At 58.1% G+C, this 14925-nt stretch overlaps 1 protein-coding gene across 3 annotated transcripts in view; it reads left to right on the forward strand.

Annotated features, from left to right (window-relative positions):
- The window catches only part of KCNG2 (potassium voltage-gated channel modifier subfamily G member 2), a 34791-nt gene extending 19897 nt beyond the window's left edge, over positions 1-14894 (forward strand). For all 3 annotated transcript variants that reach the window (XM_084888049.1, XM_084888048.1, XM_084888047.1), the window contains one exon: positions 12711-14894. In XM_084888049.1, coding sequence (XP_084744175.1) covers positions 12711-13514 — 804 coding nt within the window. In that variant the 3' untranslated portion in view covers positions 13515-14894. The remainder of the gene's footprint in view (positions 1-12710) is intronic.
- The last annotated feature ends 31 nt before the right edge of the window (positions 14895-14925 follow it).

The raw sequence follows: 14925 nt of genomic DNA on the forward strand, positions 1-14925 counted from the left end.
CCTGCTCGGTAATGTGCCCTGGGCAAGCCCTCCTCCCTGTTGACCGCTCCAGGCACCTCACATAACTAGATCCATAACTAGATCCTATGGTATTTGTCCCGTCGTGACTGGCTTATTTCGCTCAGCATGAAATCCTCCCTGTTCATCCATGTGGCATGTGGCAGTCTCCTTCCTTTCTAAGACACTTCTATTTCAGTTTTCGAAGTAGCAGTAATGCCGTACAATATGCCGGATGGAAGCCATGTAGATGAGGGTCAGAGAACAGGAGGCCTTAGGCCTGCTTCAAGCAGTGACAGCGCTGAGGCCGAGCCGGCCCGTGCAGAGCCCTCTAGGGTGTGCACATGTATCTGAGGGGCCCCCTCCATTCTGGTCTGTCCCCCTGACCTTCCCCATTTCCCAAAGCACCACTTCACACTCCCGGGGTGCTGTCTTACCAGCCCCTGCATCAGATCAAACAGCACTAACCCAGTGCTGGTGAGCACATGTGCGTCCACCACCTTGGGAGGGGACTTGATGGCGAACCTGGGCCACTGCTCCTCGGAGGTGCTGAGTCAGAAGTAAGTGTTGTCACTGCCGTGGGAAGGAAGCGTTTTATGTTTCATCCGCGTGTGTATGAGTGTGATAAAACATACACAAAATGTACCTTCTTTACCATACTGAAGCATGCTGTTCCGTGGTACGAAGTACACTCAGAGTGGTGTGCAGCCGCCGCCACCATCTGTCCCCATGAAACAGCTCCCCAGTGTCCCTCCCCAGCCCCCGGGACCCACCGTCCACTTTCTGTCTCTGTGATGGTGACCGCTCCAGGCACCTCACATAACTAGATCCTAAGGTATTTGTCCCGTGCTCGCTTCGGCAGCACATATACTAAGGTATCTGTCCCGTCGTGACTGGCTTCTTTCGCTCAGCATGAAATCCTCCCGGTCCATCCATGTGGCATGTGGCAGAGTCTCCTTCCTCTCTAAGGCTGGGCAGCATCCCGCTGTGCAAATGGACCACATTGGGCTTAGCCACCTTTCCACCAGTGGACTCTGGGTTGCTTCCTCCTCTTGGCTGTTGTGAAGATGCTGCTGTTAACACGGGTACGGCCGGGGCACAGCCCTTGGGAGGCCTGTGCGTCCATGTTCTGGCATGAGTGGTTGCTGTGTGAGGTGCTGCTGCCAGCGTGACTGGGAGATGGAGGCAGCATGAGGAACATGAAGTGCTCTGGGCCTCGTCTGCCAATCACAGGCAAGCACAGCCAATCACAGGCACCACTTCACCCGCACAGAGGGCTCTGGTGGGACTGAGGGGCTTCTAGGAAGAGCCCCTCCCACCCTAAGGGGGCCCGGCCTCCTCAGAAGGCTCCAGACCTGGTGCTGAGGACATCCCTCTTAACGCCTGGCTCTGCACAGGCAGGACGAGTTTTGAGGTCTGGGGGAGCTGAGGTGCAGGAGTTGGTGGGCTGGTTCCTGTGGAGACTCCAGGGAGAATCCCCCAAGACTCTAGCTTGTCCCCATGCCCCTCCTCCACCCTCAGAGCCATCACTCTGGTCCTTCTCCACCACTGCCTCTGACTGAAGGACCTGTGACCGCACTGGGCCCCCTGTAGCCAGGATTCCTGCAGCTCAGGGTCCTTACCTTCATCCCACCTGCACGGCCCTCCTGACAGGAGGTGACAGCCACGGTCAAGGGGCCAGGACGTGGATGTTTTCCTGGCTTATCATCAGAGTTGCCCACAGCTGTGATGATACATAAAGGCTGTTTCTGCTGCTTGTCCTCCAGTCCCCTGTCTGGGTCAGCAGCCCTGCCCACACGCCCTGCGCTGTGCTCATGATCTCACACTAAGGCAGATGTGAGATGTTTCTTCTTCCACCCGGAGTCCCACCTCCTGTTTGGGGGCTCTGAGGACGTGGGAACCTAGAGCGGTGCCTCGGTGCGGTGGCACCAGAGTTGGCCTTTGCGGAGTCTCTGGGAAGAGCCGTGGCTTCACTTGGAAATAAGGTGAAGTGTCTAAGGAGCGAAGACCTGTGATGTGCCGACTATAACGGGAAGGCACGGGAACAGTGCCCAGAAAACTTGTGGAACACTCAATCCCAAATTATCTTTGAGCAAAACATTCCCCATGTGTCACCAACAGCTCCCGGAACTAAGAACGAAACATCTTCAACAAAATTAAACGTGCTTCCTCAGGGCACCCCGAGCCAGAGAGAGGGGAGCAGGCCGCCAACCCGTCCCCACCCCACCCATGTCCCCCAGCTGCATGTATGTGACCCTCAGGGCCGTGGCCTCTCCCTGGGACCTGGAAGGCATGTACCCAGGACCCACCTTGCCCTGTCCGAGAAGGTCTTCGCCTCACAGCGCCGTGAGCGGGGCTCCTTCCTCAGCGCCAGGCCCCAGCAGGACCATCCATGCCGTGTTCATGGCTTCTGGGGAAGGAAAAGCTTAGGGGTTCCCAGACCCAGGCCTCGGGGTAGAAATACCAAAACCCTAAACATCCACTGAACGTTCTCCTAGGTCTTCTGACCCAAAAATGTAGCTTCTAACAACAAAACCCTCGCAGCGGGAGCCTCGCTTTGTTCTCAGGAGAAACCGTCACAGCAGGGATGCCCGGAGACGTTTCTGCCTCTGCTCCCAGGCGGGAGCCGGCAGACAAGTCGGCATTTTGATGCCACGTGATCGGAGGCCCTGGGGTCAGAGCTGGAGGTTGCATCTGTCACCCTGTCACTGAGCAGACACCAGGCTCAGTGGGAAGGGGCTCCTCCGGGCCCAAACCTCCCAGCCCCTGTCACTGTAGAAGCCCCAAGCCAGAGGGGAGACCCCCACTTCCCACTGCCTCTGTGGCATCTCCAGTAGGTCTGCAGCCTGCGCTTCTCTGCCTGCCACCCGGCCAGGGCTAACGCGCTGTGCTCAGGGCCTGGGCACCCATCACCTTGACAGGGTACCAGGTGAGCATGTGTGTGTGACCAGAGCACCCCACCTACTGTGGAATAGCCTGAAAGAGTATTGATTCTCCTGAGAATGGGTGTCTGCAGTGAAATTGTTGGCAATGGCACAGTCATTGGGTCTAGCGTTCTCTCCGCAGCCAGGAGAGGTCAAGGCCAGGTGCAGGGGTAGGCGGTTGTGGATGTTATGGTATGACCTAGAGGAGAGCCTTCCAACGGTGGAGGGTGTGGGCAGATGCTGGTGTCCTGGTAGACAGCTCAGAGATTCTGCCGAGTGGTGGTGGCTGGGTGCCGCTGGGAGACCATGCTGAGCTCCCTTGCTGAGACCGGGGTCTGGTGGGTGGCGGGCGGGCTGTGTGCTCCCGCCTCCGGGAGACCACCCCTCCACGGCAGGGTCTGAGCGTGGGGCTGTGCCGCTCCAAAGCTTTTCACTGCAGCGGATGTCTGGCTCAGTGAGTCGATGTTCTTCCTTTAAACCCACGTGATTACATCAAGGCCTGCATAATTAGTTATGGATTTCACGACCGGGATTTCAGTGATTGAATTCACTGAGAACATTTGGCGGCAGCCTGGGAAGCTGGTGACAACGTTTCTGCTGCCTGTGGGCACACATCGAGCTTTGCCAGCCTCCTCCGGGGGGAGAGCTTTGCTGTCGCGGAGCTGTATCCGGTTCTCAGAAAACGGAACCAACAGGAGAGACGTATACAGGGTGGGCAGAAGAAGGTTTACATTGTGAGTGGGCGAAACAACTTATTCTTGTGTTATTTTTTATTACGTATTGTATTATTTTACGTATTGTACAAACCATTGTAAACCTACTTTTGTCCCTCCCTGTATATTTACATTTTATGAAGTGCTCGCTCGCACCAGGACAGAGGCTGAGAACCAGAGAAGGTAGAGGCTGGAGACCCAGGAAGACCCAAAGAGGATGTTCCAGGCCAGCTCTCGGGCTGGAGGCCCCCACGCCAGGGAGGTCAGCCCTTTGGTTCTGGTCAGTCCTTTGACTGATGGGACGAGGCCCACCCACACCAGCAGGACGACTGGCTTTCTTGGAGCCCAGCAACTCAAACATTTACCTCACTCAGGGGCCCCCTCCCAGACAGGCCCAGAATCAGGTCTGACCAATCCAGTTGACACATGAAATTAACCATTGCCCTCGCTATCTCATGGTCCATGTGTCTGGGCGGGAAGTTCTGTTCACCAACACACACCCCAAGCCCAGGCCCTGAGAGATAACAAATGGCACTTGGGGATCTGTGGGGCACCCTCTGCAAGGCCTCCTGAGAGCAGCGGCATGAAGCCTGTCATCTGTCATCTGCCCGTAAAGCAGGAATGTGGGCTGGGCCCTGGGTGAGCAGGGGCTTCTGCATTAGGAGCCGATTGCTTGGGAAAGAGCAGGCAGAGTCGACTGAATGTTCTGTTGCCTCAGTTTGTACATTGAAACCTAAGCCCCTCCCCGACAGTATCAGGAGGCCGGGCCTTTGGAAGGTGATTGGGTCATGTGGTTGGAGCCCCCTGACTGGGATTGTAAGTCCCATTAGAGAGCCCCAGAGAGCTTGCTCCCCTCCTGCCATGGAAGGACACACAACAGACAATGTCTATGACCCAGGAAGCAGCCTCACCAGCCCCCGAATCTGCGAGCCCTGGGATCTTGGACTTCCGGAACCAAGAGAACTAAATACAGTGTGTGCTGGGTACGCTGCCTGTCCTGGAACGCCCTATTGGCCAAGTTCTGCACCAGGAGTCAGCAACATCCAATGGCAATATCAAACCATGGCCTGACCTTGTTGGGAGCCAGACCTGCCTGGGCTCAGGTCCTTTCTCTTCTGCTGCTGAGAGAGGGGAGGCAAGCACCTGGCAGGGGTGCCCATATCCTGTGAGGCGGCATCAGCCCCTTCCTTGATGCCTGTGTCCCTGCCACGCTGCCCAGAATTGTAGTCCAAGGCCCCAGACGGCCATCAGCGCCCACGTCTGAGCAACTGCTGCCTGTTTTCATGGAGACCCCACTGTGGACTCTTAGAGGAGCTGAAAACAGCCGGGTGTGCCAAGGGATAAACATGAAGCTCGGAACATTTGCACAAATTTGGCATCAAAAAAATAAGGGATTTGAGTTTCGGATTTGTGCTTATCTGAAAAATAAAAGACCTATGCTCAAATGCCTAGAGTAGAAGCTATAAGATTTCCCCCCCCTCTATTTTCTAAGACTTTATTTTTTAGAGCAGTTTTAGGGTCACAGCAGAATTGAGAGAAAGGTATTAAGATTTCCCACATCCCTCTGCCCCCACCTGCACAGCCTCCCCATGATCCATGTCTCACGCCATGTGGGGAATTTGTGACACTGCTGGATCCACTAGTACACAGAGACATCCTGTCACCTACAGTCCATGGTGTACTCTAGGTTAGGGTCACTTCTGGAGTACAACCTGTGGGTGCGGACAAATGTATGAAGTCATGTACCCACCATCACAGTGTCACACAGAGTAGCTTCACGCCCTAAACATGCCCTGTGCTCACCTGTTCATCCTCCTCCCCTCATCCCTGGCAAACACTGATCCGTTCACCGTCTCCATCGCTTTGCCTTTTCCAGAAGATAGTTGCCATCATAAAGCAATATGAAGCCTTTTCAGATTGACTTCCTCCACTTAGTTATGTGCATTTTTGGTTCCTTCGCGTCTTTTCCTGGCTCGACAGCCCGTTTCTTTTTATTATTGAACAATAGTCCATTGTCTGGATGGGCCAGGGTTTATTATGAGGGACATCTTGGCTGCTCCCAAGTCCTGGCGATTCTCAGAGCAGCAGGGTCACTCCCTTACCCTCCCTCCGGGGGCCTTGGGATCCTTGGGCTGCAGGCAGCTCGCAACACCTCTGTGGCCTCTGAGTGCAGGCACAGCCTCCGCAGAGCAGAGGCCACTGCAGAGCAGAGCCTCTGGGAAGGCTCGGCCTGGGCTCCCTCCCTGCTGCCTCCCTGACTGAGCCGGTGTGCCCAGCAGGCTGAGTCCTGCTTTTCCTCAGCAGCCACCTGGAGGGCACCGGGAGCCAGTCACACGCCTTCGGGAAGCCCCCTGAGCGCCTGCTGCCCTGGCCCTGCCGGGGCCCCAAAGGGAGCAGAACAGTGTGGGGGAGAAGGTGAAAGCGGAGTCTCTGAACATGGGTCTGACAGGAGCTCTGAGCCCACTCAGACCAGGTGCTCTGGAGCTGAACACTTTGAGGGAAATTACCGAAAACAGGGATGAAACCATTTTTTAAAGCCTCTCAACTGGAAATTGCTCATGGTCACAGCATCGAGGGAAGCTCCACCTCTGGCCTGCTCTCAGTCCAGGTCACAATATTTCATTGTCTGGGTGACGCTCTGCATTCGGGCATCCTCCTGAGAAAACGGAACGAGGAGGTGCAGGTAGGCTCCAGGGGTCCGTCACTCCCTTAGTGCTCGGGGGTCACCGACGTGAGATTCTGGTCCTCAGGAACAGGAGGCCACAACGTGCACCACTTCCTGTGACTCATGGCGCCAGCCGGGTCCCAAGGGCTCTGCAAGGACCTGGGACAGGATAGCAAGTCCTCACTTCAGAGGTGATTCCAGAGCAGCTGCTGGAAACGGAGCAGACATTTGGGACAGGATAAGTTGCAGGCAGCTTCTGGTCTTGGGACGGGTCTGTGGAGGGGGCGTGTTGTCCCAGATGCAGCATCAGGGCCCAGAGCCCAGGGTAGATGCTGACAGAAGAAACATTAAAATTCCCAGGACTGAAAATTACCGTGGTGTATCTCCTCCCTAGTGAAGAACACAAGAGCAAACAAGATCCGAGGGCCCAGCAGGGGTTTCCTGAGCTCCCATACCTGGCTGGTGGGATTGCAGGTATCAGCCAGTATGGTTTCCGTTTCATCACCGCCCGGACACGCAGCCACTACACCCGTTGTCCTCCATTTGGTGAGATTCGTGATGGCACCAATGACAAATGTAAGCACACAGACTGCACCAGCGAGGCAGAGCTCCTGGAGAGGGTCCTGGGACAGAATTCTTCCCAGGGGAACGTGGAGGGGGCGGCCAGCAAGCCTGCTGTGCCCACGGCCGCCTGCCGGGCTTTGCAGGGCTGGATTTGCTCGGGAACTTGTCTTAGGACGTCCATTCAGAGCTGGCCACACTGAGCGTCCTACAGAAAACCTTGGCTCGTCTTGTGGGCCCGCGGGCACTGGCTGGTGGGTGCCCTCTGCCTCTGGCTGCCCAATGCTCAGTGCGGTGGAGAGGAAGGTGCTGCTTGCCTGGAAAACCCTTCCTGGAAATCACTTCCTGCAGAACCTAGTCGGAAAGCCTGGGTGTTGGTCGGCACCCGGGTGGTTTCATGCTGTGGTCATGGTGGCTGGGGAAGCGCCCACCCTTGCCATGCAGAGGGAGCCTGAGTGTGGCAGTGACTGAATTCCTGGCTGGGCACCAAGCAGAACCCCTCAGCCCTGGGTGTCTCTACCCCCATGGAGAAGCCCAAAAAAGCCAGCGCTCTGCCCTACAGGACAGGTGGGACTCAGGCTGCGGGGAGTGGGGAGCCGAGCGCGTGTGCTGGCAGAGGGTCTTGAGGACTGGAGGAAGCGCCTCGCTTTCCCACAGAAATGTGGCCAAAACGAAGGAACCAAACAGAGAGCAGTGGCTGCCAATGTGCCGTTCTCTGCGACTCGGAATCAACTCGGTGGTTTGGAGCCGTTCTCTGCTGAGATGGATGCCCTCTTGGTGCATTCTCGGGGGCACTGCCACCTGTAATCCTCTGTTCACCTGTGTCTGTAGTGACCAGAGTCGGTCACTCCTGCAGGAACGGACGGCCCAGTAGGACAGGTTTGCAGCTGTGAGCATCGGGCCGGCCCAGCCACTCCTCAGGGCCCAATCCCGTGGGGCCGGCGGTCCCGGTTCCCTGGCCAGGACGTCTCCCACAGGAGTGACTGACAGGGCGGGCGGAAGACCAGCTAGGTCAGCGGGGGAGGGGGTGGGACACTCTCTAAGGCACTTGTATTTACTTCTTTCCGGAGACGCACAGCAGCGCGAGGTGGTGACAGGAGAGTGATTGACAGCCTGCCCCAGCACAGCTGACTGGCAGAGCACATTCCTTACTGCTGTGTGAGTGGCTGGTGCTATTTTTAAACAACCCGTTCTCTAAAGTCGATTCATGTTTGCCCTACAGGAGCCTTTCCCATAGGTAATTGGGAAAAATAAGCCCCCTGCAGTTCAAAGTCAAATGATCCTAAGTTCGTAGTTAGTGAAGTGAATCCAGTACTTTCCTCTGGGTATTAACGGGGGCTAAACACAGATCTGCACACACTGATGAACAGGAAACGGGTCGATAGGAGCAGGTGCTGTCTGTACGATTTATCTGCACAAGCTCCAGTGCACAGTCGCCCTGCTGGTCCAGTTTGCTGGCTACACAACATTCCTGATGGATTGATGGAGACAGCGTCCAGAAAATGCAGAGGCAGCAAAAGGATGTGAACAACTCGGGGATTCATTTCGCACTCGATGAAGAGGGGAGCCTGTGAAGCTCGGGGTCCTTGATGGAACTCTGAGCCAGACCCTCGGACCGGGCTGCAGCTCCGGGGAGCTCAGCTGGTGCCTCACCGATCGGCTTACAGAGAGGACCCCCCACCGACCCCTCTCCATCTCCTGGTTTAATAGGGCCAGCGCTGTCCTTGGCAGGGCTCTACTGGGTTCTGAGTTTTTGATGCTCTGAAATGAGAACAAAGCCGGGGGTGGACGCATGCCGGGGCCAGGCCTCTCCCAAGGGGCAGCCGTGACCACCCCCACAGCCTCTGTTACTGAAAAGCCTTGGCCCTGAGCTTCGCCCGTTTTCCCTAGAAAATAAAAACAGGGACCATGCCAAGCGAATACCAGGCGGGAGGCCATGCTTTCCAACAGCAGTTTCAGAAACACTTTCCCAAGAGTTGGCTTGGACCAGCTGTCACCATCCTTGGTGTTGGAACCAGCCTGGTCCGTCCCCCGGGCCGCCTCTGCCTGGCGTGGACGGTGCCCTCCAGGGCCTCCTGGCGCTCATCCAGCCCACCTGCCCCGTGTGGGCACGGAGAACATCCCGAGCCATGGTGCTGTTTGGTTGGTTTTGTAATAGTGGACGGTGCCATCCACATATGGGCTAGGGACGCACACCCATCCGCTGCTGGGCAGCCCACCCTCCCACGCCCACGGAAGTGTGTCTGTAATTAGCTCAGACCTCTCACATTCGGTGAGCTGCTTCCGTGGGGGCAGCTGACTTTTGGTTCTTGAGCCGCCAATAGTTGGAAGAGGCCCCGTTCCGATCCTGGAAAGAAAACAAATGATAAGGAAAGGAGCTGGGACCCCAAGGCAGGGGCGGAGTCACTGGGGAAACTTGTGCAGACTCTGCAGGTGGACACCCAGACCCAGGGCGGTCGCTTGTGAGGGCACCAAGCAGGGAAGTTTGCCCGCTGGACCAGATGTCCATCACAGGCCCGGGCCCTGTCCCCTGGGGACACAGCGTTGGCCGGGGGAGCCCAGTGGAGCCTGGGGAGCAGGTGTGGGAGCCAGGGGCCTGGCGGGATGAGGGTGGTAGTCGTGCTTGCCACGTGGGAGCTGGCGCCTGTAGGGAGGGCAGTGCACGGGGACCAGAGGCCCTGCCAGAAAAGCTGGTGAGGGTGGGAGGGTGTTGCCCCCCGCGTTCATGCAGGCATGAGCACACATCAGAGGGACACCACGGGGACCTGAAGGGTGGTGTGGGGGTGACAGGCCCCACCGCTGAAAGAATGGAAATGAGGTCCTGCCACGGCCCACAGGGCCCCACGTTCTTTCCCTCCAGAAGCATCTGCCGGAGTCTGTGTCCTCTCCAAACACCCGGGACCCGGGACCAAGCCCTCCTGCCTAGCCTCCGCCCCCGGCAGTGGCTGGCCCAGCAGTAGTCAGCAGGTCGCCCTGTCCATCCCAGTGGTGGTCTGATGGGAGCAGAGGGATCCGGGAGCAGAAACAGTGCTGAGCTGGCTGAGCAGAAGGCGTTTAGAAGGCACCCAGCTGGGCAGGGCAGGGCCACCGGGGTGCTGGGGCAGCTGCAGCCTGGTGCTCAAACCCATGATAAACTCAGGCGGGCACCTGCCGGAGGCCTGACTCCCCAAAGCCTTGAATGTCTGTGAAACACAAGCAAAAGCCAGGCGAGAAAACAGGGGGTGGGGGCTTCAAACCCGGTGAGCCAGCTGAAGGGAGATTTATGTCTGACCTGATTTGGGCCAAATAGGCCAGATGTGTCAAAGTATGATAAATCGGGGTCTGTTTTCTGGGTTAAAATGTCCACAAATAGCTACCTCCAATTAACCTGCCCAGCTGGTCCTTAAGGAAAGGGCTGGAGGAGGGGGTACCAGGGAATCCACAGGCCCGTCTCCTCCCAAATCCACCAGGATGGGTCCGGCTGCAGGTTGGCACATGGGGTCTCTCCTCCTGCATTGCCCAGGGTCTGTGCCCTCCTCCCAAACACAGTGGTTGAAACCCCCCATGGGGGCTCACACAGGACCTGGCGGGGCACCTGTGCTGAGATTTGGGGCCGGGCCCACAGTGATGCCAACAAGGGGTGATGTACGGGATGTGTCTCGGACTGCCGATCAGGAGGCCACCTCTGGTTCCTTGAGGTCCTCAGGCTCCTGGTCAGGTGGTGTCCCGGCAGAGATACGCCACTGCTCTGGCCTGGTGTCGAGGCTGACTCCATCCACCCTCCTCCCCGTCACCCACTGCCCCTGAGGAGGGCGGCTTCCCTCCTGAGCCCTTCCTCAGGGCTCGGAGTGGGTTTCTAACCAGGTCTGTCCCAGTCCCCATGGGCCCTGCTGTCTCTTGACTGAAAACTTGTGGATCCGGTTTCCCCCGAATCCAGTTCCTGGCCCCCTGGCTCTCACCAGTGCCCCAAGCCAAGGTAACCAGGAATGCCTTTCAACCTCTCTGAGCTTACACCCAACTAGAGCCCCCCAAGGGGTGTTTCACCCAGGTTCAAGCTCAGTCTCCCACCCCCTCCCCAGCTGCCCCATGAGGCTGAGGGCTGGACTCAAAAGCTTTCCCACTGGCCCAGGCAGCATGGGGCAACCAGCCCTAAATGTTCGATAAAACTTGACCACCCTCAGGGGATGAACAAGTACCAGAAATTGCTGGAACAGAACCCACCCCAAACCTAGAAGCAACAAGCTGCAACGGGTCTCCTACGGCTGAGAGCTCAGTGGGCCTGGTGCAGGACTAGGGAGATGCCCCTCCCCATGGCCAGGGAAACGGGGACCTGCCTCTGAGCCCTGCTCCCTGGCTGGACTCAGGAGGGATGCAGAAAGGGTTCTTGTTTAGGGTGATGCCAGGGTGTGGAGCAGGAGACTCAACACCACCCCCATGAGGGCTCCCAGCCTTCTGCCAGCCCAGAGGAGTCTAGAGTGATGAGCTGGAAGACAGAAGCTGGGGGACTCTGCATGCACGGCCCACCCTCGTGTCTGGAGGCCACAGAAGCACGTCCACAGCCAGGGTTTCCAGGCACACCGCAGGGACAGTGATTAACGTGGAGGCCAAGGCACTGGGCTCTGACAGCTCATTAATGGGAAGGCCGGGCTCTGCTCAGTACACAAATCACCCAATAGTGAAATAGTGAGAGCCAGTCAGAGGAAGGTTTTCAGGAGCCCAATTTGCCCAGTTCCTTGCAGACCAGTGATAACATCAGTGTCTGGCCCTAAAGATTCAAAACAGGACTTGGGGAGCAGCCGTGTGGGGTCCCACCACCTCTGTGCCCTTAAGTACCAAGGTATTGAAAAACTGATTGCTGTTCTCCGTTTAAGGCATCAGGCAGGTCCTCAAGTTGCTATCTCTGGGTGGTGGCTAATCGCCTGCCGAGCGGGCTCGGGAAGCAGGACAGGCATAATGGTCTGTCCTCAGTGCCCAGAGGGTCATGAGCCAGGTGGGGGGCACTACAAGGTGCAGGGAGGCCAAGTGGCCCCGGCCTGGCCCCTGGTGGTCTCACCTCCAGTGTGAGGTGGGCTGGGGACTCAGCACAGAGCACATGCTGTCAGCTGAGCCCCTCTTCTCCACCCACTGGCCTGGGCTCACCCAAGGGCAGGCTGAGCAGCTGAACCTCTCCTCCCCCCAAGCTGGAGCCCAGAACCCTTGGCTGCAGTCTGGAGTGGAGTCTCCTCCCAGGGGTGGGGGGAAAGGGGTCCCGGTTCAAACGGCAAACTCTTTACTTCCTTCACAGGTTTTCAGATTTTTTAAAATAAATGTTGCATTTCCTTCTTGCCCTTGGGACTGTTTCCAGTCTTTAAATGGCTGCTTTTTAAAATGATCTTTACCAGTTTTGCTGGGGATCAGGTCAGCTGAGCTCCTGTGGGAAGCCCAATTATTTTTTTGTTGTTGTTGGTATTCCTCACGGGAAGATATTTGTTCCATTGATTTTTAGAGAGAATGGAAGGAAGGGAGGGAGAGAAACATCAATGTGAGAGAGATACATCCATTAGTTGCTTCCCAGACCTGGGCAGGATTGAACCTGAAACCCAGTTGCCAGCCCTTGACCAGGAATTGAACCCACGACCCTTCGTGGGGTTGGGAGCTGGCCGTGTGTTGCACTCTAACCACTGGCCCACACGGGCTAGGACTTCCATTAAATCTTTCTTACAGGAACTGGGCTTTTTTTTTTTTTTTTTTTTTTTTTTTGGCTACCCCTGGTCCTCCTGCAGTAGCACATCCGCATGGGTTGGGGTCAGGTGCCAGGGCAGCTAGGTTTGACATCCCTCCATCATAGGGAAACCTCCCTGCCCCAACACGTGTCCCTCTCCTCCTCCGCAGGGTGAGTGCTCCCGCAAGTGCCACAACCTCTTCGTGATGGAGACGGTGTGCGTGGCCTGGTTCTCCCTGGAGTTCCTGCTGCGCTCGCTGCAGGCTGAGAACAAGTGCGCCTTCCTGCGGACGCCGCTCAACATCATCGACATCCTGGCCATCCTGCCCTTCTACGTGTCGCTGCTGGTGGGCCTGGCGGCGGGCGGCGCGGCGCGGGCGGGCGCGAGCGCGGGCGGCAACAAGCTGCTGGAGCGCGCGGGGCTGGTGCTGCGGCTGCTGCGCGCGCTGCGCGTGCTCTACGTGATGCGCCTGGCGCGCCACTCGCTGGGCCTGCGCTCGCTCGGCCTGACCGTGCGCCGCTGCGCGCGCGAGTTCGGGCTGCTGCTGCTCTTCCTCTGCGTGGCCATGGCCTTGTTCGCGCCGCTCGTGCACCTGGCCGAGCGAGAGCTGGGCGCGCGCCGGGACTTCACCAGCGTGCCGGCCAGCTACTGGTGGGCCGTCATCTCCATGACCACCGTGGGCTACGGCGACATGGTGCCCCGCAGCGTGCCCGGGCAAGTGGTGGCGCTGAGCAGCATCCTCAGCGGCATCCTGCTCATGGCCTTCCCGGTCACCTCCATCTTCCACACCTTCTCGCGCTCCTACTCGGAGCTCAAAGAGCAGCAGCAGCGCGTCGCCAGCCCCGAGCCGGCCCTGCGCGGAGACAGCACGCGCTCCGCCAGCGCTACCGAGGCCAGCTCGCAGGATCCTGAAGGCTCCAGCGAGACTGGCGACTCGGCGGACCTCGCGTGGCCGCGCACAGGGCCGGCCTGACGCGGGCGGACACCCTGTGCTCAGGGGCGGCCGCGGCTGCCCATCACAGAAGCTTTAGAAACAGAACTACAGCCCTAGCCTCCCACCGCGCAGACGGAGGGAGAGGAACCGACCTTAGGGGCAGCAGCTCCCAAAGTCCGGAAGGGCCTCGCTCCTGTTGCCCCGGATCCGGCCCAAGTGCATGTTGCTGCTGCGACCAGGGAGGCCCAGAACTCACTCAGGAGTCAGAGGTGGTTAAAAGCCAACCTGTGCTTTGAACAAATTTCCCAGAGGGCACCCCATCCTGTCGTCCTTCCTTTTATTTCCCTTTGGCATTCTGACTCTATGGCTAGCTAAAAATAAATTGGAGAAGTCCCAGAACTTCCAAGCCTGTAGCAATACCAGGAGGTCACACTGTCCCCAGACCTCAGCCTAACCCTTCCCTGCTATTCAGCCCGAGTAGCAGTGGGGCAGTAGCAGTGAGGGAGGGGGGCGCAGTGGAGCACAGTCCTGGGGGAGGAGTTTCCAGGAAAGTGGGGACAGCCCCTTCCTGCTCCTGCCATCTCCCCCAGGTGGGCTGTGCCCCAGGGGAGGAAGCCCTCCCCATGCATCCCTCTCTGCAGAAGCCCACATCCCTCTCCCATTGAGGCTCACAGCCCTCCAGATCCTTGGGGATCCATCCCTGACCTTTGACCTCTTTCCCTGGCACTATCCCGTGGGCCTCTTCCTAGGTCTCCCCCTCCTCCTTCCCCCCGTTCTCCCCAGAAACGCTTATCATCTCAGCTGCCTGGAGACCAGGTGCTAGCCTCTGGGATGGTCGACTCCTGTATCTCTGGCCATCCAGCCCTGGGAGAGATTCAGAGAGCGATTGGGGGCAGGGGGGTGCACTTGGGCCTGCAGGTGCTAGAAGCCTGTTTTCATGGAGGCGTGAACCTTTTCTCCTCTGGAGACAGAGGAATGGAACTCTTCCAATTATGCTGCTTTGCACTTTTTCCTTTTAATCAGTTGAGCCATGACACCTGGGACACCGCTGCCACAGACCCTGCCGGAGGAGGACCTGCATCACCCAGGAGGCCCCGCTGATGCAGGGCATCCATCCACCACCATCCCTTCCAGCTTTGGGCACGGCCCCTGGTGGAAGCCCAGAGCCAGGGGAGGTGGGGGGCAGGGCCAGGATGGGGCCTCCTGCAGAATGTCCCTGCTGTGTTACTACAGCTAATAAAAGTGCCACCTCTCCTGCACAGCTCGCTCATATCAGGTGACCAGGTGGGTTCGACACCTGGCCCGACACCTGTCGCCCCACCTGTGTGCACAGCCAGACACGCCCAACTCCCTAGGCAGGCAGCTCCCCTGGATCCTGCCGGTCACTGTCCTGAGGCTGGTCTGTTCCAGGGGAGCCTGTCCCACAGGAGAGGGGCCAGCACTGGGCTGT

This window comes from Pipistrellus hanaki (assembly GCF_964339955.1).
Source record: "Pipistrellus hanaki genome assembly, chromosome: 6".
Lineage (NCBI taxonomy): Eukaryota > Metazoa > Chordata > Mammalia > Chiroptera > Vespertilionidae > Pipistrellus > Pipistrellus hanaki.